General features: G+C 35.7%; 1 protein-coding gene across 2 annotated transcripts in view; it reads right to left on the bottom strand.

Annotated features, from left to right (window-relative positions):
* Positions 1–24,242, bottom strand: part of nxph1 (neurexophilin 1) — a 35,915-nt gene extending 11,673 nt beyond the window's left edge. Inside the window, exons 1-2 of one of the 2 annotated variants that reach the window (XM_058753871.1) lie at positions 24,189–24,242; positions 19,130–19,232 (exon numbers count right to left, since the gene is read on the bottom strand). In XM_058753871.1, coding sequence (XP_058609854.1) covers positions 19,130–19,183 — 54 coding nt within the window. In that variant the 5' untranslated portion in view covers positions 19,184–19,232; positions 24,189–24,242. Of the gene's footprint in view, positions 1–19,129; positions 19,233–19,369; positions 19,697–24,188 lie in introns of those variants that run through there. The other variant, XM_058753870.1, reaches the window with a different exon arrangement.
* Between the last annotated feature and the right edge of the window lie 879 nt (positions 24,243–25,121).

Below are 25,121 nucleotides of genomic sequence, written 5' to 3'. Positions count from 1 at the left end.
AATCCATAGGTTCGTAATAAATAAATAAATGACCAACATTTAAACTGTAAATAAATAAATATACAATATATAAATAAATAAAATGCAGCTTCTTTGTAATTATATGTGGAAGTCAATAGCAATTTCTGAGTGAAAACTGTTTCCGTTTCATTTTTTTTTTTTTTTCTGTGTACTATCATTAACTTTGTTTAAAAGACCGAACAAATGCATTAACATATTTCAAATGCAAACACACACACACACACACACACAAAAATCCTAGTATCTCTCCAAGAGAAAGAAGAGGCTTCACATTTCAGAAAATGTTGGTTTTGTGCAGTGCCAAGTGTATTTATACATGTGTGTTTTGTCCTTTTGGGTGAAGTGGTAGGAGGGTTCAAGAGTCAGGTAAAGAAGAGTGCTCTCCAGGGAGGCTGCCATTATAATGCACGCTCGTCGCTCAAAATCAAATTAAGCCTGTAATCCAATAAACTGCCATTTCTGCTGCAAGTGACCCCACAGGACCTCATTTCAAATCCGTGACAAGCTTTAATCAATATGATTTAGTGGTTGAGGACACAAATAATTCAGCCGAGGAGAAGCGAAGCGCTGTTCTGCCACTGTCTCCACACTGGAAATCTGCGGCGGTGTTTTATAGACGTCCTATGGTGTGTTACAGTGCCGCATTGATTTGCGGATGCAATGTGATGGAGAGAACAGAGAGAGATGCGAGAAAAAAGACAGGAGCTGCTATCATGAGACCCCCTCAAGGAGCATTTAACTGAAAGTCAGAGATCAATATGCTCATGTCCATCGGAGCGGGCCATTGACAGGGCTACTTACGGGTTACAGTATCTGCCATTGCCACTTTAACCTGCCGACGGGCTTTTTGCTTCCTGATAAAAACAGCCTGGTTTCATCTCACTCTCATCTGTTTGGTGACAGGTAAACCAGAAGCAATCATATCTAGATAATGCTATACTGGCTTCTCTGACAGAAGGCTGATGCTTTATTTGCCCATGTAAACATTATGAATACACAATGCAATCATTGATGTTTGGGCTGGATTTGTATAATTTTTCAGTTTTTTTGTACTGTGCTCTGAACAATATGATTAAAATTGAAATGAAGAGCAAACAACGAGATGTGCATTTGAGCCTGATTCCCCTGTCAGTTTGATTTGTGTTATTTCATTCAGGGGAAATATACAAGGAATGCTTAAACAAAAAAAAAAAAAAAAAAATTATATATATATATATATATATATATATATATTACAGAACAAAAATTACTTTACTTTGAAGCTAGAGTTTAAACATACCCTTGTAAAAAAGTAATATATTTAAAATACATTTATTTTAAGTATAGTTCAAATCTAATAACTGGCATATTGCTTGAGACTTCCTGATTTAAAAATGATAGTTAAACTTTATTTGGAGTACTACTTGTGTGCACAATGCACGTTTCTTAATATTAAGCCTAAAATGTGTTCTAATGTCACTATTGATGAGGAATGCATAATCTTTGAAAAATATCAGTCTTTAAATGCAAGATATTTAAAGTATACTTGCAAAAGTTCCACTTTAGCACAGTCAGATATACTTAAGTATATCTTTAGTTGGACTTCAGCACTACTTCTGCACAATTTAAGTGCATCAAGCACACAATTAGTCGTTCCAATTTAGCAGACTTTAAATATACCAGTTTAGTATAATAAAAGTACAATTGCAGTGTATATTTATTAAGTACATAAAATGTATTTCAGATACATTTTAGTATATTTATTTTTCAGTAGGGCATGCTTAATATGGCTGCAAAGGCTATACAATTAATGGTATTTGACAATTAATGCCAAAAACACTTGTATCATCTTAAAAGAGTTTAGTTTGCAATAATGACCCTTGGACTGTCGATTAAGACATGATTACCTACCTATGGGGACATGGTAATTAAAAAAAAATGTGCTGGGAGGAAAAATATAGTTTTTCCTCTCACCTCATTGTATTTCCATTAAAAATTTATTGGAAGAATGCAATAGTTTTGCAAGATAAAGCAAACATTTTGTGAGAGAACACAAAGTTAGGGGCTACGTACTAACTAAATAACTAATTAACCGGTTTAATTTGTAATATGAAAGGAGAAGGAAGAAACCACATAGTCAAACATGAGACATGAAACTACAGCAAAGTGTAGGAAATTGGTGATTCCAAAAATATAATTCCTCTGTGGCGCTATTGTTACAGTTGTGATGTGGATTTCTGTATTTTTAAGCAATTGGAATGATTATTAAAACTTTATAGCCATATTTATATATAAAAAAACTGCTTTTTACTCTGGAATACTCCATTCCAAGCAATCATGGAATTCTGCAGTCAGATGTTTCCTAATATGCTGTATTTCAAATCACTAAACCATCTGTCAGATCATACCATGGACTTGGTCCCTCTTTTCATACAATGCAACTGGTGGCAACTCATGTCCAAGGATTGTAGTAAAAAAGGACATCACAGTTTTTGTTGTTGTAGTCTTCATCTTATCACCAAGCTTTGGTAGACTCAATCAGTACGTCAACATTTCTATTTGGCACCTTTTAACATGGCATCAAACCGGTCAAATGGTGAAAAGAAAAAAAAAAAGAATATGCCAAAGCTACAGTCTCAGAAATTACATTGGCATATGCCAAACATGGACATTGTGCATCTGCAAAACACCTACCAAGAATAGATGGACATTCTACAGGATGCTACAACTGAATTACATCAGAAATTATATCAGTACCACTGCAGACCTGTCTGCAGTTTGAAAGCATCTTGAGTCTAATATCAGTGCAAGAAAAGTTATATTGCATTAGGAATCATCTTCCATGCTATTTCCTGCAGGGTTTACATCTGGAGAAATCCTGCGGATGCTTCAACCCACAACGTCTGCTGTCAGCTTGTAAAACTTGGTGGGGGATCTGTAATGATACGAGCAACCATCTCACGACAGTGATTAGATCCAAAGACTGTGGTGCATGTTCTTAAAACGCCTAAGGAATATGAGGCGGTTTTATAAGACCAGGTGCACCCTGTTGTGCAAACACCATTTTCATATAACATTCCCATATTCACTATATTCATAGTACTATATTCTATACACTATATTCACCATATTCAGATAATACCCACATATTCTCAAAATTTAGAATTGAATGGCTTCCAATGGACCTTTTTTGCATTTTCAGGATTCATATAAGCTGAATTCATCTTAATTAGGTCAACTTTTATTGTGAACACAAACATATATTCTGGTGAAAGAAAACTACAACAAATATAGCATGTTTTTTTTATTTATTTTTTTTATGCCAAGGACAAAGTATAGTGTCATAAATGTAGTTTATATCTTTGCTAGATCTACAATGTTAATAACTGTGGAAACACGTCATCGGTGAAAAGGGTTCATCACAAGATCGAAATATCAGTGAGCTTTTACAGGAAGTTCTGGAGCGTAAAGTGCAAGAAAGACTTTATCCCTCAAAGAACTAACTTTTCTTATTGATTAATGACTCAATATCTCAGCGCACAGTTCAGTGCTTGTGTGATACCTACAAAGAAGACTAAAGATGTCCTTAAGGCAAAGGATGGACTTACTTCTTATTAGGTCCTTGATCCTGATATATTACTCAGTGTCTTGGTTAGTTTATCAGTGCCCTGAGGTTAAAACATGGAAATGAGGGATGAGACAGGGCAACTTTCCTTTCAATTCTGGTCAATTGTAAATAGGCCAGTTATTGTAACTTTACAGTAGTTTTAAACCGACTACAGAACATGATGTAATCAAAACTAGATCTTTCAGGAATATCTCTGCTTTATTTAATTGCTGGCACAACTATCATCATTTTAATTAACTTGAACATAAAAGATTACTTGAGTGCCAGCATTTGATTTTTGAAAAGAGAATGAGAGTCAGTGTTCTCCAGAAACATGAATTTTTCATTCATCCTCTAAAAGAAGGGAGGAACGTAAAGCGAGGTAAAGGAAAATTCACAAGGTGCTTGGTTAAAGAGAAGCAAATAATCTACAAAGGCACTCGTGATAAACACTTTAGCAATTTCACACTGGAAGAGCCTTCCCAAAAAAAAAAAAAAAAAAAAAAACTCCCTAATGAAATTTAAGCAATGAATCCTGAGACAGCCGAGCTTATCACTTCCCTTCAATTACCCTCCACCAAATTGCTTTCCATTCAAGGCATGTTGCCCGATTGCACTTTTTTAAACAGGGCACAGTCTAAAGTTCATTTTCAACAGCGTGAAGACAGGCTCTGGACTACCTGACTGTGTATGAGCCCCAGGTTCATAGACACTCAGGGCATGAAATGCTTCATATTAAAACCACATGATATACAAAATACACAAGAGGCTGTGGGCTAAACAAAGCCAGGCACAGACATACTGTATGCATACATAAGTTGAGTCCTGTTTCTCAGAAGCAGCTGACATGGTATATGTTAACAGACATTTCACAGTTGCATCATGCACTTCAGCTTTACTGAAAGGCAACTTGAAAGGAATTAACAGCATATTGATGTGTTACCTTTTGCCTTTTGTGTAATTTTTGGGATTGAGGGTTGTGCTCCATTCAGAAATGAAAATGCCTGAGTGAAAAAAAAGCCTTTTAAATCCTAATTCAAATTTAAAAGTAAGTATAACACTGTAAAAAAAAAATCGAAAGTTGAGAAAACTTAAAAGTTTAAGCTTTAGGAGATTTTTGAGGTTTCTCAAATTTTGATTTTTTACAGTGAAGAATTACAATAAAACTGAATTTCAAATGTTAAAACCTCAGAAGCAAAACTGTGAGTCTCTCCATGGCAGAGAATGTCAGTTTAGACATTCTACTAACTATAAGTAACTACATGTCAACTAATTCTCATTAATTTGCAATTACATGTCTACTAACTCTCAGTAGTGTAGGTTTAGGGTTAGTAGAATAAGTTGACATATTTGCAAAGTTTCTCATAGTCAGTATGTTGTATGTTGTGGACCCATCAAAATAAAATGTTAGAAGATATTAAGCAGACAGTCTACTAATACTCTAATGACTGCTAGTTGACATGTAGTTTCAAACTACATGTCTAAAGTGGACTATTGAAGTGTTACCGTGGTTTGTTTCTCTGCATCTCTGATCGTGTAATAAGTGTTCAAGATCAGAGAAGATGCTTTTATAAACTTTGGATGTCGTCCACCAGTGGAAATCTACCATCTTGATTCATGCCAACCACAGCCTGAAATCCCACACTTCATTCTGCTAGTACAGAGATTTAACCTTACAGTTATTCCAGGTATTTATTTTATAATTTATTAAATTAATAATCTGATGCATAAATTCTTAATTATTTTAAATACCATTAATATAATATAATATAATATAATATAATATAATATAATATAATATAATATAATATAATATAATATAATATAATATAATATAATATAATATAATAATGCAGTTATTATACATATAATAATTAATAATATTAATATTAATTCATGTTTATTTTTACATAAACATTATATTTAGGGTTGCAAAGGGCAGAAGATTTCTGGAAAATTTCTGGAAATATTCTGGGTCTTTGCAATCCTAATTATATTATAATATACTATTATGTTATAAAATTAGTTTCTAGTTCCTGAATTTGCATAAATATATCTATTACTGCTGCATTTAGATCCACTTTACTCATCATTATTTACACCCAGCTGTGACAATAATATAATATTTGAATAACATTTATAATATTTTTTAATAATATATTCTTTATGAGATAGTATTAAAAATAATATTTTGTCTCTAATGAAAATGTATTTTCTTCAAACAAAATGGTGAGAAATAAGGAAGGATAAAAGAATTGAAGAAAATGTTCATAAGAATAATTAATAATTACAATGAATAATCAATATATGCCTAGTGTCAAATTTCTTCCAAATACTCACAATACTATCACTTTGTTGCGCTCTGCCTTTCTGCCAATATATTCTTGAATTAATGCATGATAAAGGAAATTTTAGTTCAAAAAAAGAAAAAGAAAAGTAAAAGTTTGAGAAGTTTTAAAAAGTTGATCACACTCAGTATTAATAAACATAATATATCTGAGATTAAAATATATTTAATATAATAAAGTGACTGAACCTTGACAGGATGTGCTGCAAACAGATACTTCCCATGATGCACCACAGAGAGAGAGGAATCCATAAATGGCCAGATGACTTTCTGGGTTATTTAGAGTTGTGTTTCTGTGATTCATATTCTCTCACACACACACAAACACAAACACAAACACAAACAGATGGAGGAGAAGAGGGCGAGAGTGTGTGTGCATGTGTGTGTGATTGAGAATGCAGGAGAGAGGGGAAGCAGAAAAGATTAATTCAAAATGACTTGCTTTTGCGCTGGTGCAGGAAAGCAGCAGCATTACAAATGAAAGTGGATTTTGTATGCTAGATTTAACCTTAAATGGTTTCGCCACGCGCCGCTATCATCTCTGACAATTTCACAGGGAGGGTCAACGCGTAGTCTCCTTTCTCCCAACAGGAAATTTTATTCTCCATAGACAAATTTTGCTCATGTACATGTCCTTAATAGCACTTAGCAGGTGACCCCTATTCCTCACGTCCTACTCTACGATAACAGAGAGAAAATGCATCTTGAACCAGAGTAGACTGTGCATTTAAAGGGACAGATCACCCAAAAATGAAATTTCAGTCAATATTTCCTGACCCTCACCACTCGAAACCTAAATGACTTTCATTCTTCTGCAGAAAAAATAAAAAATAAATAAGTGTTTGTTTTCATACACTGAAAGTCAATGGGGTCTAATGTTGTTTTGGACCCCATTGTCTTTAATTGCATGTGTAAAAAAATGTTGCATTGATTTGAAACCTCTTGATTTGTTTTCCACAAAGGAATGAAAGTCATAAAGGTAATATAATTTTCATTTTAGGGGGAACCAACCCTTTTTAGACTCAGATTCATATGATTTCTCAGATTCTGCAATGTAGCACCTACAATACATTATGAAAGCATGTTAAAGTAGAGGAGATCACCTCACAGACCTCACAGAACATTACAGTTGAATTAGGCTGTGAATAGAACATTGATGTGAAAGAGAAATCATTTTTTTTTTTAAAAATAGGATAGGAACATATTGTTTCTCTCACCTATCGCATCATTTTCACTGTTGTCTATGTTGTTCCCTTTGGTGATTGCTACATTTTTACAAGCTCTTAATATATTTGTGTGTGCGAGTGTGTATGTGTGTGTCCGTCTGTGTCAAGTGGAGATTATGAGACTAATTTCAGAAACCTCCTTCTGGGTTATCCACTGCTCTGATTACTATGTATTACTTGCTGAGACTCACTGTCCCGTTGCTCTAATGCACTTTCACAGACTAATAACACATCAAAGTAAAGCCCTAAAGATACTCAGACACGTAGAGTGTGCCGTTCTCCATTTCCTATACCAGAGGACATCATCGGATTCTCAGTGTTTTATGTTTGTCTATGAGCATGTACCTGCATTTATGATCAAGCACATTTGTGCAGTTTTGCCAATCTAAAATAATGTGGGGTAAAAAAAAAAAGACAAGGTTTTAATGAAAATAAATGTTGATGCTTTTGTGGTAGATGCAATGTTCGTAACATCCATGTAATAGTTAAATGTAAAAACATACATTTATTTTCTCTTTCTCTCTGGCTGACTTACAGATACATGCACATACGGATTCCACAAAAACATTAAGCAGCAAAACAGTTTTCACTGATATTAATAAGAAATGTTCAAATCAGCATATTAGAATGCTTTCTGAAGGATCATGTGACGCTGAAGACTGGAATAACAATAAATAAGTAAGCTGAAAGTAATGATGATAGTAAACGTGTAGTAACCATGTTTTTTGGCGTATGGTTTGTATGTGACTGAAGCACAATTTTACTACAAATACCTTGGTTAAACTATGGTTAGTGTAGAAACACCATGGTTAATTTGTGGTTACCATGGTTTAACTGTAACCATGTGTTTACTTTTTTTTTGGCTGTAAAACCATTGTTAAAGGTGCAGTAGGAGATCTTGGAAAATGCTAACTTTAGCCTGATAGCACTGAAAGCGAATGTCCCACCCTCCCTGCAAATCGCTGTCCAAAGTCACGCCCCCTGAACACATGAACGCACACAGATCAGACGACCAGAGACAACATTACTACAATACATCATGTGTCATTAACCGGTGAGAAAGCTTTATAGTACCGTTAGTAAAAGTTCTACAATACCAGGAAGGAAGGTCAGGTTGTTGATGTTTGCCTGCCATTCTACAAGGCAGGCAAGTATGAAAGTTGGAACGAGCATTTTGATTGGATGAACATTTCTTGGTCCTATGCCTTCCACAGAATATATAAATACATTTAGACCACTTAACTGAATGATTGCTATTGGGATTTGAAGAGACTTTCAACCAGCATAACCAAAAAAAAATTTTCTGAAGACAATCACCTATTGCACCTTTAATTTTCGTAAGGGTTGTTTGAACCGAATTCAAACACACAGAAAGGTTATGTGACTTGCCCTTTGTTTTTTTTTTTTTTGTTTTTGCTTTTTAGTACACTCTAAAATTATATATATATATATATATATATATTCAGATGAATTGGGACACTTAAGGGGAAAAATGTCCCAATTAACCTGAATTTACCCCTATATATAAAGAGGTCAAAGGTCAAAGGGTCAGTGTAGTGATCCATGAATGAAAAAAATATCACATTTATGATAGAGCATAAGTGTAAATATCTTTCATTCTCATCTGAACTAAACACAGCAAGGCCAAAAAGAAATTTACTCAGAAGAGAATATGTAAATAAGGCAGTGTGAATAAAAAACCTATAAAAAATAAACTTTATTTCAAAACACATTCAATTAACCAGGGAGCTTTCAGTTTTATAGTCTGAGCAATTAATTGGAAACTTTGAATAGTTTTCACATCTCTGCAGGCAAGCAGGAAAAGAAAGAGCGGTGGAGGGGTGAAAATGGCAGGATAAAGTGAATTTAATAAGTGCTGATCACAAAAGTAACCAATTCATAGGGTATTTCTCTAAATAAAATAGGTATAACGATGATAACATAAAAAAAGTTAGTTGCAGCCCTAACCCATACAATGTATTGTTGGCTATTGCTACAAATATACCCGTGCTACTTTAGACTGTTTTGTGGTCCAGGGTCACAAATCGTCATGTCTAAATTAATAGCAAAATATTGCAATTGAAAGTCCAATGGCCTAAACAAAACAGTAAATCAAATCAGTAAAAGCTGAGATTTTTGTTTTGTAATGCTTCCTGCAGCCAAGTACCAAGTACTAAAATATACCAACATGAGCTAAAGGCATAATCTGAGTCTAAAGCTAATGTAATACTGAATTTGAAACATTTATTGTTTATGTTTCTGCTATAATTCAGAAAAGCAGGAGTCCTAAAACAATACAAAGACAATTGAAGAAGTCACTGAGCCTCAAATGATCCCAAAACTAATTTAAACAACTGTCTGAAATTTGATTTCGCATCACACCATGTGGTCTCGAAACGCTGTCAGAAAGACAATTACATTTTAACACAGGCTAACGTCATCTGCATTTGCAGAAATAATGCCTTTTCCAGTAGAATCAAATTAAATCAAACTGAATAGAACTGAGTGACACTGAATGAAATTCAGCCGAGACGAGGGAGTAACACATATCATAACACGCTGGATGTTCAGGTGTGAGCGGTGTTGTCAGTCAGCGCTCTCACACACACACACACACACACCTGCTCATGCTCCGCAGCCATGTCCCTCAGGAGCAGCGTAAGGAGAATCGTGCTTACCTGTCTGTCTGTGGCTGAGTGGCTGCTGCTATGGGGCCAGGCTAATGTTTTAAGTAATGGCTTTTGAGAGCTGACAGATCGCTGGTGTTCGGGCTGCTCTGGGAGAACAGAGCACATCCATCACCTCGCCATAATGCGCACACCCTTCAGTCACTATCACGAGCACCGCTATTAGCTTCACAAAACCTGGGAAATACTTCGACAGAAATGACACCTTCACATGTCAATTAATTACAAGGATTTTTCTCTGTCTAATTAAGACGCTGGCTGAAGGATTGGAGACTGTGGGAATTACAGGTGGAATTTCGCTGTTCCAGATCAGATCAGCAATGCAAAAAATGAATAAATAAATAAAACTTCAGAAAGTCAGAAAACGCTCTTAAAATATAAAACTTATTTGAACTGTAAAAGCTGTTGCTAAAGAAAATTCATTGTTTTCTTTCTTTAGCTTGTCATTTATTTTTCTTGTGTGTCACTGTAACATTTGTGAAAGTTTAGCAAAGTTTTATTTATTTATATTGTCTACATACTAAAACAAATCTTGAGGGCAAAAAAGGTGAATTTTGATCACCTAGTGTTTACCACAGCTGGAATCCAGAGCACAATTATCATCGAAACAAATAAAGGTTGTCAGAAATGGAAAGTGAACAATTATGTTGAAGCGAATATATTTATTTTTCATTTAAGTACTCCTTATAAATAAGTAAGTAAGTAATTAAGTAAATGAATAAATAAATTCATAACAATAATAGACTAATTGTTAACATTTGGGCTTTTGAACTTAAATAAATATGTAAACAAATAAATAATAATAAGGTTAATTAATAAAACATTAAACAATTATGAAAATGAATGAATGAAAGAATAAATTAATGATTTGCTTTTCAATAATTATAAGAACACTAATAATAATAAGATTTACTAATAAATAAATCAATAAATGAACAAATGAATGAATGATATTCAATAAATATAAGAACACCAATAATAAAAACACTAATAATAGGCAAATAAATAAATACATACATAATGAAAATAAATAAACAAACAAATAAATAATAATAATAATAATAATGATAATAATAATAATAATAATAGGCTAATTCATAAATAAATAAAACTATTATGAAAATAAATAAGAGAAAACAAATAAAATTTAATAATAATAATAATAAATTTACTTTAAATAATAAATATATTTTAAACATTCTGGAGACAAACAAACATTTTTGCTATTTGTGCACTCTTTTAATGGTCTCTTTCTTTTACACACTTTCTCTCTCTCTCACACACACACACACACACTCTGAGAGAGAGAGAGAGAGAGAGAGAGAGAGAGAGAGAGAGAGATTGCGATTGCCTTTCACATAGAACAGCCAGATTTTCAGTTAGTAGTGTAAATCCCAGAATATACTGAAGTGTACGGGTGAAATGAAAAAGTGATGAGAACAGAAAAGATGACCATAAAATAAACTGGATTGTTCTTCATAAATAAATAAATAAAACACGTTTCTAAACAGAATGAATCTTAGCTAGACACATGTTGAAAACTGTCAGACAGGAGGCCTCAGCCCCAGAATCTACTGTATTGCCTACATGCTCAAAATCTTCAGCATATCTTCTTTTTTCCTTTTAAAGATTTTTCTCAACACCTCACATTGGCTGCTTGCCCACACAGGCTGAGGAATAATTGTGATTCTGAAAATCAATAGAAGTGAAATCCAGCAGGTCCCAGCCATGTAATGCAATACTGTCATTCACTGCATGAGGAGTGATAAGCGCTCTGATTGGTCTGTTCCTCTGGTTAGCAGTCATGATGCGTTCTCATGCACTTGCCACACGCAAGCCTTCTCATCTCGTCCCTTTTTACTTTCTCTCTCCATCTAATTCTACACTTAAAAAAAGGAGTGTTGTGTAAAAAATATTACCTATTGATTGATAGCCTCAAGATAAGTAAAAACTAATTCCCAGAGCAGACATGTAACTGTAGCTCAGTTAAATAAACTAGACTGACATACAGACACACACACACACACACACACACACACACACACACACACAAACAGACTGCAGCTAGTTAGCATATGCAGTGGAGTGGTGAGCCACCTAATGCAAAGCAGCTGAACCGGGCACAGAGTGTAGCTTTGTGTCAAGTTTATTGGATTTATGTCTATATAGCACAGAAATTGCACCCACATGCCAGCTAATTAACTTTAATAATTACACAAAGACAACATAAGCAACTGTAATGTCCAAGCTAAATCTTCTCTTGCATTTGAATTAGCTTAAGCTGTAGCACTGCACATCTCTCCTCACAATGCGTGTTGACAGGTCGTGATGACTCTGTTGAACATAAATTCAGATTAAAGATGTATGGATGATAGGATTGTTCCAGTATTCAGTGTTCAGAACTTTGGGGTTTAAATTTGTTTAACATTTTTAAAATAAAAGTCTCTTGTGTTCACCAAGGCTGCATTTATTTGATCAAAAATACAGTAATATTATTAAATATTATAGCAATTTAAAATAACTATTTTCCATTTCAATATATTGTAAATGTAATTTATTGCTGTAACGACAAAGCTAAATTTTCAGCTGTCATTTCTCCAGTGTCATATAATCCTTCAGACATCATTTTAATATGCTGTTCTGCTTAAGAAACATTTATTATTAGCAATTTTGAACCAGTTGTGAGGTCATTAATGTCTCTTTTGATCAATTTAATGTGTCCTTGCTCAATAATAATATAAACTAAAAAAAAAAAAACCTTCAGAACAAAAACCTTTAAATGGTGGTGGACAAGCAGATCATTTTTCTTTATGTATAGATAGTAAAAATTGTGATGAAGTAGATTGGCTTCATTGCAGAAAATGCAAGAGATTTCCTCACCAAGAGGAAAAAGTTGGAGCAAATGTGAATAAAAAATTCAGGATAAACGCCGCAAATAGCATGCAATATCATGTTCAGTATTCGTACATAAAAAGGAACACTTACACCCCGAATATTTCAATAAAATCTTACACACTCATTCTACCCTCAAAAGCATCTTGAACTTGTGACAGTGCTCCACCTGTAGGCAAAGACAGGTAATTCCTTTGAAAGACAGTAATTGTCCATAAATACAACCGGTAGATAATGAGTACTGGTTGTCATCTTACAACAAAAACGGTCATTTTATCATCTGATATGCAATCACAGGAGGAGAAAGACACTGTCTGCAGCTGAGCTGTTGTTCCTGCTTTACTGTTCATAAAACACCAGACTCTACACGCTTTTATATATTATGAAAACATCTCTTGTTTTGCCATGCCTCAACTCAGCGGCACAACTATAAATCTGCTTCTCGTTTCTTTGAGAAACGATGGCAGACGTGCATCCAAACACAGTCTGGAAGTGCTTTTGGTGTAATCCTTGACTATTGTTGTCTGACTGACGTTTATGGCTCAGAGATTTCTCTTTCATCTCTCTAATTCCAGACTCTTTAATGCATGAAAGAAACTTCAGAGACCCACAGCATTTTAAGATAGAAGGGAGGTAGGCTGGGGTTATCTGGTCCGTCCTGCCTCTCCGCGGGCTTTGCATGGAGTATTTAGAAATGTTTCTTTCAGCAGACCATACAGCTCCACGGGGATGCGACTGGGGAGGATGCTTCTATATATAGTGAGAAGGAAAAACAGCCCATTGAGGTTCAGGTCAGTCTGGGGTATAATTTTCCAGATCCAATGCCCTTCTGAGGTTGCGTCCAAAGCTGACCTCTGACCTGTGTGGGTGACTGAAATTCAGGAGCAGTTTGTGGAGAGAAGAACGGAGACTGTGGTAATAAATCAAACCAACCTTGTCCTGTCTCCACCCCGTGATGTGTCCTCAGCTTGACACTGAGTGCACGTGTGTATATATGTGTGTGTGTGTGTGTGGTGGGTCAGAAGAGGGACTAGTTTAAAAGGAAAATGTGCTAAAGCCTGTGCAGGGCTATAAACAGGTCAGGATGGACACTTAAAGGACACGTCTGTGGACAAATAAAGAGCACACTAGTGCTAATTAACAAAAACATGACTGTATTTTGAATGGATGTCAGTGGAAGAGAGGTGGAAGTATGATAGATAAACTGCTTTTGTGAGGAAACAGCTTATCAAATAATGAATAGACAGCCATTAAACACTCCCCTTTGTTTGATCGTTTTTAGAGTTTATACCAAAAAACTTTGCTGTTTTATAAGAGAAGTCATGAGCAATGTTGCGACCGGTAAGATTCATTTTAAGGCCCTTCAAATTCATTTCTATGGTATCTGCAATCAGTGATTGACTCTTGTACAACTCCAGGCGACTGGTTATCAATGCACACATGATTCATGGCCATTTACGACTTCCTATTTTGAACCTTAACACTTTCTCCAATGGAACTGCTTTTCTCCAAAATAGAGCAGCTTTTCTCCAAAAAGAGCTGCAGATGCTGGTATCTCCCATAATAATAATAATAATAATAATAATAATAATAATAATAATAATAATAAACTCTGGATAGGTCATGGTGAATCAGTCAACTAGTGCAGATAATTTGGCTGTGTCACCATTACAGAAAATAATAATAATAATAATGATAATAATAATAATAAATATTAATAAACACTGCATAAAGAATAATGTATATTCTTATATATATATATATATATATTACAAATATAAAATATACATTTTTCTTTATATTTACATTTTATTTTTATATTTTTGGAGGATTGGTTTCTTTTCAATTGAATTGGAATTTGAATTCAATTGGCTGTGCTTCACAGAAAGTTACACTGGAATTTGAATTGGTAATGCATTCTGGGAAATAAAGTTTTCCTCCTCCCTGATCCAATTTATTTATTAAATACTTTTTTATGACAATCTACAGTATTTATCGGTCACTGTCTTTTAGGCCTAAAAAAATCAATTAAAAATATACACATAGATAGATAATGTAAACCATGTTTGAACATGGTCAGTCTTGTCTCTCAAATTCTCAGCCATTCATTGCCATCAAATGGCTAGCTCATCATGGTAAATAAGCAGTGGTTTGTGTCATGGTGTGTGTTGTTAGAAAGCAGTTGGCAAAGAGCAATGCCCTTGGCACAGGTTTAAACCACTTGCTGAATTAAGGTCACCTTCAGACGTCAATCCCACAAAGACAATTCATCATTCATCGCCCCCGTGCTGCTATCGCCACACACACAGGCATAACTAAACACCCTCAAGTGTCAAAGGTCATTCCAAATCACGTTCTGACTGCCAAAAGGGTCAATCATGCAGTGCTGGTTGCATTCCGTTGCACGTTTGGCTCATCTCAGCTGTGATTACGGCACAATGTCTTCAGAAAATCCTGTTTCTCCAATTATCTGGTGCAGAACTGCTGATGGTACCATTTACCTACAGAGGTGCATTAACATAATGCAGATATCCTTAACTGCAATACGGAGGCACTTCATGAAACTCATAGAGTTGGGATAAATGGACTGTGGCACTGATGTGAACACACGTCTATTAAACAGCGGATATGAGTGTGTGCACCATGGGAGGAGGGCAGATTACATTGCTTTGCACACTAACTATACAGCCCTGGGCTCTCTCTCTCTCTCTCTCTCTCTCCCTCTCACAGACCCCACCGCTCCTCTTCATCACTTCAGAGCTTAACATCACTCAGCCTTAACACACTTCACTGACACTAACTCACCACCCAAAAATCAAAGCCTATCCTGAAGGGGAAACATTGACAAAAATATATATCAAAACATTCCTTATTTCAGATTCAACCAAGAACCCAATTTTAATGCATTTTAATGCAACGAACTAGAACAGAGAAGCTGCGTTCGTAAGATAGGTCACACTTCAGTCGAGTGCTAACATGATGTTTTATCATAACAGGACAATCTTGATTGTATCTCTTAAGTTCTTATTAATTTAAGGACCTCAAGAGGGTGATTAAAGGCCGTTTTTGTTTAACCCGTTTAAAGAGACTGACAGGCAGCGTGTCAAAATGTCTCCGTTGGGACCCGGGTCAGGTGACTAACGGGTGTTCTAGTGGCTTCTGAAGCGTGGGTGAGGTTTAATGGACTAAGGGCTGAGGATTTTTACTTGAACCATTTCACAGCATCTCTCTGCCGATCATTAGACACAAGAGGTTTAGCTCAGACCTTGAACATAGCTTTCCACTGGAGTCTTAAATGGAGTGGATGTAGCTGGCTGAGCAGCTTCTACAACACACTCATCAGGGTTAAAAACAGCTGAGCCGACTGAGCATCGTTCCATCCTCAAGTGTATTAATAACAAGGTACATCTGTGCGGCTTCTGAAGATAATGAAGCTGTACATCCATACAGTTCCAGAGCACAATGTATATATGCAGTTGTCCTGGAAACGTAAAGCACACTTAGAAGAGCACGTCTGGATGATTCATGTGTGTAGTTTCCAAAAGCTGCAACTTCTTTCTAGGCAATGTGGCATTTTAAATATATACCGCCCAATCGGTGCAATGCCGGATGCTAAAAATTTGATCAATGTATCAGACCGTGCTAATAAACTCAAATATTTCATTGAGATGCATGTCATTTTAAACGGAAAAAGAATGTAAGATCATACACTAACACTAACAATAAATATAGTTTTTACTGTAACATACTGTAAAAAATGTAGTAGAAGTATGGACTACCTTATAATTTGAAAATACAATTAATTTCATATTTAAAGCAACTAGTTTTGAGTATAAATCCCATTTAAATGTCATTATTTAAAAACTTAGTTTTGTTATTTTTTTTCAACTACGTACATTGGAGTGTTGTGTGTTGTTTAGTTTATACACATTGCACTATTTTATGGTCATGTGTGTTACTCTGATAGGGTTTCCTGTTTGTCTTGTGTTATCGCAATTGTTGGAGAGACCAATTATTTAACTTTAAGTTATCACGTGACCTTAAATTGCCCATCTGCTTATTAACAGTAGAAAACGAATTTTAACTCAAACAGTTTAGCACATTATAATAATTTTAAACGCACCTGTACATAGCTAATTACTGTAAAATATCGTATATGTATTTTTTTTTTACGATAAAGTTCCAGCAACAGCCTGTTTTATGGTATATTTAATTTATTTATTTTACAGTGTATTTTTTTTTTTTTTTTTTTTTTTATCAGAAAACAAAAAAACAAATCTAAAGGATAGCGAAAAATACTAGGCTAATAAAAGAAATGTGTTTGAACAGACACATGTAAAGACGGGCTTGTTTAACTGGCTGGTGTCGCTCGCTCACACACAGCCGCGCTGTTCCGCTGTTATCAGGGTCAGAATGAACTGACACACACGAGAAGCTTAAACATGATATACAGCAGCCAAGTTCAACTCTAATACTCGAAGCTGCGGACAGGCCTCGCAGCTGACAGGCCGATGGAAATCCACAGCCACGGGCTTCAATTCTCTCTTAAACTGTCACATTTCGGCCATCCAGTGATTATGCCTATTGTTTTATTATTCTAATATTTCGTTATAGAAAAGGACAACAAAGGATCCTGTATTCCTGTACACAAAACGCATGAGAATAGCGACACGTAGTCTACATGAACATATAAATACATAAAACACTTTTGAGCTAAATACATCATAAAGGTAGCCTACATGTTATATTACGTGTTGTTGTTTTTTGTTTTGTTTTGTTTTTTGATTAATAAAAAGTCAAGATGTAGATAGGGTATATAAAGCAGAGTGAGTGTGAATGCTAAGCGGTAGAGGTCGGACTGCGCTGTCCATGGTCCTGAACTGCCTTATGGACACGAGGAGACTCACACTTCATAAAATTCAGTGTGTGTTACTGTTGTTTGGTCTCCATGAAATACAACACGCAGGAAAGTATAAGAAAAACACACGGAGACGATCTACTGTCACTTGATAGGAAAATGGACACAATCTGATCAAATGAAAAATAAATGCGCCTTTCAAACATGCCTGTGGCATATTTATAAAGATAAAGCTCGTTTTTAAATCGCAAATGTTAAGTTTTAAATCTCATTTGTAAATGTTCAGATTAAAAAAAAAATAATTATACACATATATGCATTTTGTTAAAATAATAACTGCACTGGAACAAATCGGCTTGACATACTAATAATGGCGAATGAGAGATAATTCATGTGTGTAACCAGTTCTAAAATGACTAAAATTACCCAGCACACTGACCAGGACAAAAGTTATGCGTACTTTATGAGAAGAATTGCAGTTAATGTATTATTTTACATCTGCAATTTAAGCAATAAATCAGTCTTTTGTGTTAAACAGGCCATTCTGACGAAAAATAAACAAATTGGAGCAGTACAGGTGTAAAAACATTTTAAAACAAAATAATCTGATATTTTTCAGATGCAGAGCTAAAATTATAATATTTTCTTAGTGATGTTAAAAACTTTCTTTTTTCTTTATGTGTGTGTACATCCGTGTGTGCGCGCACGGCATCTCTAAAACCTTTGAAATTTGAAAAAAAAAAAACATATTAATGTTTAAAATATTAATATTTATTTAATAGACATTTTACAAAACTAAACAAATCCACATAAACAAACACAACATTTTCAAATTATTAAACAAATGCTAGATTAAAATGCAAAGCATAGATGTAGTGATTTTAATTTACATACTGTACATTTAAAATGTAATATAAGATTATCAAGAATTTAATTATGTGGTCACAATACGTTATTTAATTACGTCGTAGTCTATTCTCTCATTTTCAATAAAGCGATTAGCCAATTTGTAGAATGTAGTTTGTTGTAGACATGGCTTGAGTGTGTATTGAATATTGGAAATCAAAGAGACTCTCATCAGGGTGCAGGACTGTCACTGCCGCTTCGTTTACGCAGCTATTTTCATTTGTTTTGGCGCCCCCGTGAGGCCGAACACCGAAACGCAACTCTCGCAACTGGATGTCGATGCCAGAAACGGAGGAAAGGTTTTGTCTGCATGAGACGCGCTTTTAGAAATACAATCATTGCATTTAGTAAACTCACGCAGTACGAACATTTTTATACACAACTTAAAACGCGTTTAAAAGTCTCTAAATTACAAAAATAAAAGGCATGCAAGTTTTTTTTTTTTTTCACGACCCTGAAACCATAGTTATAAAGTGAAAAACATCGCATACTGCTACAACACTCCTGTCATTCCGAAGTGCCACAGTTTCATCTGATTCTCATTTAGACACACGAGCATATTCTACATGTAAACGAGTAATACAGGTAAAAATAAGAGACACTTACCAGGTAGACAGCCGGAGTGAGGAGAAACACGGCACACCAACACGTCGCCCGCATTCTCCCTTATCTCAAACTTCCACTAATTTCCCTGCGCTGTTTCTTTTGTCTGTAAGGAACATAGATCCACTTGGTATCCGCTTTAGACCTTTAGCCTAGGCAAAAATGACACTATAGACCCCATGACCACAGAATAGGCTTTAAACTTGGACACAGATAAGGGAGGGAGAGCAAATAAACGGTTACATAGGCATTAATCCAGTCAAGGAGTGAAGCACAGTCATATTTCATTAAGATGTCATGGGAGATGGTCGCTGGTCTTGCTGCCTGGAGTGACTGCGGCGTAAGTCCTCTTAGAAACAAGGACAGAGGCTTTTCACGCGCGCGCTGTCACTCAGCGGTGGCTTTATATCGCGCGCTGAGAGCCACGCGCTCCGTACTACATCCGGAGAGAAGCTCAGAGGGGTGGGACGAGAGGAGAGTGGAAAAAAAAGATTAGAGAACCGGACGAGATTGGTCCGAGAGACGACGGGATCACACGATTGCGACGACTTAAAAGAGACTCGCAGCCCACCAGAGAAGCTTTGTTGCGTGTTTTGGTGCGCGCTAGACGACGCAGTTCGAGGAGCGCACCACAACTCTACACGGACATTATGCGCTATTGTCCTATCAAACTGAACGCACGTGTGATTTTTGAGTTCAATTTGACTCACACTGACAACCATTAAAAATCATTTACTCCTGATCACGAAACATTGGGTTAAAAAAAAGGTCTATTTTGATAGAAAATAAAAAAAATAGTGACAGAATTTGCGTAAAAAAGACATTTAAAATAATTGTACAACACATCTTAAATTCACATGGTTCATTTTAATTACATTTCATAATCATATCTTTCGATTTTTAAGTTATAGATGTTATTCTGCTGTCTGTTAGTAAATTAACATTTACATTTTTCAGTTTCAATCCATGAATGTCACAAATAAATCAAAATGACACAAATAAGTCAATATGGACCCACATGGCACATCCATCATAAAAAATAAATAAATAAATAATAATAATAATAAAAAATCCATTCACTCCCTTTTTTGCCAAACAATTTTTAATTTAAACTTTAGTGATTTTGCAAGCAGCTAGATCATAAAAATGTCAACTCTGATTCACAGATTTACTAAAACTTTCCAAAGATGCATAAGATTCAGAAAGATCAAAGATGAAAGGTCATGAAATGTTGATCTGACCTATAAACATCACCGATGGAATGTTTTATATATATATATATATATATACATATATATAAATTCAAGTCACAAGGTCTGGTTCCAATACCAAATGATTAGAAATTCACAGTGCATTCTTTACCAAAACGAGGACAAAATTAGTGATCTAGTTAACATTGCTGCTTGTCGTTGGATATAGGAAGGAGGATTCAATCACATATTTTGAGGAGGCCTGAGATTAACGGCAGGCTCTCATGAATAGAGTCAAGAAATGCCTGTGTAAAAATCTATGAACCAGCAAATGCTGACGGTGTGGATTTTTTACACAGCTGTCGCTATGCATGCATGTAAAAAGAAGAAAACCAGGAAGAAAAAAAAAGCAGCAGGGTTTGACTCTATAAATCTGTGGCGGTCTCATTGCTACAGCACGGCGGCAGTCTGAAGTGTCACTCAGGCAGTAACTCAGCAAGCGGCTGAAATGGGATGAGGCTGTGAATGGCTGTGGTGGCCTTCAGAGTCGTAGCATGCAGCAAATCGGCCTGCAGGGATGTATCATCCAGGCCCAGCACAGCTCTACAGAGATGCAGTACAGAGCATGGGTGAGAGGACATTGCTCACAACCAGCTTTTGGAGCAGAATGCGGAGCATATGGCCTATTGATGTTAAAGCCCAGGGTTAATAACTTCAAATAACCCGAGAATGCTGAAGGCCACATTACTGAGGCCTGTAAAAGACCTGCAGTATATACTTGACCTCTCTGCTCACTCACGGGAACAGTAATTAATGACTCAAGGGTCCATTCAACGTTAAATTCATTTCTTACTCATCATTTCTGGTGATCATCTTTTAAAACAAAGCGCTTTTGTAATTTCAGCCCTTGTTGAAGTCAAGAACTTTTATTGCTGGTCTTCTGATCTTTAATTTATTTTATATTAACATAAAGTCAGATGTAGAGACCTATTTGCACCTCAGAGTATAAATAAACAAAAATATATTTGTGAGTTTACATCTCACCAACGCAATTTTATTTTCCATAATTGTGATTTTACATCTTACCAAGTCAACTTTATATCACAGAAATATGACAAATGCAAATTTACATCTGAAAGTTGTGACTTTGTATCTTGCAGATGTAACTTTATATCTCCCAATTGCAGTTTTATATCAATGTTGTGGCTTATCTTGCAAATGTGACTTCATATCTCATAAATGCGACTTTACATCTCACAATTCCAATTTTACGACTTTATATCTCATAAATGCAATTTTTAGGTCTCATAATTGCAGCTTTGTATCTTGCAAATAGAACTTCATCTGCCAATTGCAATTTTATATCTCTATTGCAACTTCATGTCTCACAAAAGCAACTTTACATCTTGCGAATATGACATTACAACTAACAAATGCAACTTAACATCTCATAACTGCAATTTTATATCTCATAATTGCAACTTTGTATCCTGCACATACAACTTCACATCTCACAAAGTCACCTTTATATCTTATAAATGCGATTTTGTTTTATAATTGCAGCTTTGTATCTTGAAAACACAACTATATCACTATATCTCAGTTGTGATTTATCTCAAAATGTGACTTATGTCGCAAATGCAGCTTTATATCTTATAAATGTGATTTTATGTTTTATAATTGCAGCTTTGTGTCTTGCAAATAGTTGCAATTTTCTATCTCTGCTGTGATTTATCTCAAAATGTGACTTTTTGTCACAAATGCGATTTTTTATCTAACAAATTTCAATGTTATATCTCATAATTGCAACACAATTCCGCAACACAACTTTATATCTCAGAATGTGACTTCTAATTTATTATGCAACTTCATTTATTTATATTTTTGTACTCTTTTTGGTATCTCTTTTTGTACTCTACATGGGTATCCATAGGTCAGGTTGTCTCAACAAGTTTGAAGTCTTTTAAGTTTGATATGAACATACGTACGGACAGACGGGGTTAACGCACCGGACTTTGATGCTCAAATCCGTCAGAGGGGACACCTGCTCACAATATACACTCTCCCTTCCTTCTAATCACGAGGTCAAGTGGGTTTAATTTAACACAGCCTACCTTTGGTCCTCTCTCACTCTCATTCACATTCACTCAAACCATGTAATCTACCACAGAGAACAGCAGATTATAGGGTAGAGACTTCCATTTCCGAACGGTTCAGTGGAAAAGAAGCGAGGGATAAAGACAGGGAAAGACAGATAAAGAAAAGGAGGAAGAGGAAGATTGAGCCAGCTGAGTGACGCTGGCAATACACTGCTGTGGCATGGCTCAGCTGGCATGGCTGAATGCCTGATTGTGTGGGCAGATGTTTCAGAAAGAAGGGAGCAGACCCCATAGGGGCTGCGGTGACACAATAGGGAGGCTTTCAATTAGGCCAAACTCAGGCGCTCTTATGCCAGGTGCCAGCGGCCAGGTGTTATCTTATGCCACAAACCGTGCTCGTGCCTTCTTATACATTACAGACATACAGTATATTCATCCCATAAGCTGCAGTACTGATTTGATCGGTGTGTGTGTGTGTGTGTATGCGTTTGTGAGAAACCGAGAGAGAGACAGAGACTTTTCATGTCGAGCTAAGTTGGTGCAGGCTGGTGGTGGCTGCCAGCATGGCTCATATGAGTGCTGGAGCGGGCGGACCCCGAAGGCACTGACAGAGACAAATGCGGGATCAGAGCACCGGTCGCAGGATGCAGCTGGCGAGCATCAAGTGCTTCCGCATGGCAATTAAACTGACGGCTGGACTCGAAGACACGGCCAGACTGATACTCGTACACAAAGTCCACTGCATCTGCATCTCAGAACGCCGTACACAATCAGGAGGGTTAATGACTCCGATTATGGTGAATTACAAACTCGACTCTTTAAACAATAACAAATGTCTCACTGCTGCAGACGGCAAATGTTGGTTTTTTGATTTCAATATGCTCTGGAGTTTTTCATTTCATCTGCAGGGGCCTTTTGATGAAGTTTCAACAACTTTCATGGGAAACAAAAAAGCTTTTGATTAAGTTTTGCATCTCTGCAGTCTTTCTTAAAGGGATAGTTCACCCAAATATATTCTGCAGAACAAATAGGAACAACCAAGCTCCTAACGTGGTGATAGAGGAAATATGAGATTATATTTCTTTTGTTGAGTTTGCCAGTAAAACATTATAGTTCTTGTTCTTTCACAAAACTATTGCATTTCCACCAAAAAATGTTGCATCGCAAATGCACTAATATATAGTTTTTCCAAGTTTTATCATATACATCACAAAAGTTTTGCAAGTGAATGCAAAGTTTCCCAGAGGAACGCAAAAGCTTTGCAGGGGAATGCAATTGAAGCTTTAATTCCTTACATTTATATAGCGCTTTTCTAGGCACTCAAAGCGCTTTACATTGAAGAGAATGCCTTACCTTTGAAATATAGAGGTTCTATAAATAAATTCCGAATACTGTTTTTGTACATACATTGAGAGTCAATGGGGACATTAGATCCATGGGGACATTAGACTTGCAGTGAATTAAAAAAATAAAAATAATAATAATATATATATATATATATATATATAATATATATTCTATAGAATGTGTGTAATGACCTGAAGGTAAGTAAAACATGACAAAATGTTAATTTTTTGGGTGAACTGTCTTTTTAAGCTTCACCCCAGCATTTGAACATTTGGCACAGCAATCGCAGCGTCTTCAAATCAATCATGAGCTGTAGTTTTAAGACTCCCTAAAGTGCAACTTAATGGTGTAATGGAGTCTGAGCTTGATTTATCTGCTGAAGATTATCACTGTTCCTCAATGTTGGACCAAATGCGAACTTCCTACCTTCACTTTGGAGCTGATATTCCCAGGAATCCTTTCCTGTACCTGATGTCAGTTCTGCTTAATCAAATTTGCGCTTCATCTTGATATCTCAGAGGTTGGGACAAAGTCATCGGATTGAAGTAGCCTTGCACTGGGACTTAATTGATTAGGTCAGTCTGTAAGTCTTCCTGCTTTTAGCTGAGGAATTCAATTGGAATGAGGGCCAAGAGACATGATTGTGATAATTACTGATTGGGTAATGAGGACTGAAGACTCCCACAGGCCTCAAGCCATGATTATAATCATAGGAGCATTGTGACCTTGTTGATTAAAGCCAGATATGACTTTAACAAGCTGAGGGCAGCGGGATGACTCTACTATTAAAACAAAAGAACATCCTACACTGTAGGCAATGTCCAACTCTATGGGACGACCTCCAAAAGTGAGATCTTCTGAATCTTTCCTCTGATTATGTGCAATTGTACTGTCCCAAATTATACAGCTGAATTATGTGCTGTTTGTAGTGGAAACATCATATCTTCAAGAAAATTTTAAGGATTTGAATATTTTAAACCATCTGGAGCGCTTTAATTCATTACCAAACATTTCTACATTGATGGAAAAACAAATCTGCTTGTCAGTCATTGCAACAATTCAGACACTGTCTTTTAGCGACATCTAGTGGTGTAAACCAACAATGAGCAAGCTAGTAATAGATTTGACATTTTATATGTTTAATGGCAGGTACGCTCCCATACAGATATGATATCCCATATATTAAAACAGTCTTGATGATTAATAACGTGTTATAATCTTGTATCACTTGTCAGTTTAGTAAATAACGGAATAAATCTCGCAGCCCCATTCCATCCAACATAATACTCACCTGCGCGCGGAAGAACTCCATCCTCTACTCATTCATTGTGACAAATTCATATTCATGTCCCTGTAGTT

This window comes from Onychostoma macrolepis, chromosome 19 (genome assembly GCF_012432095.1).
Source record: "Onychostoma macrolepis isolate SWU-2019 chromosome 19, ASM1243209v1, whole genome shotgun sequence".
In the NCBI taxonomy this organism is placed as follows: domain Eukaryota; kingdom Metazoa; phylum Chordata; class Actinopteri; order Cypriniformes; family Cyprinidae; genus Onychostoma; species Onychostoma macrolepis.
This window is presented reverse-complemented; position numbering and strand designations above follow the sequence as displayed.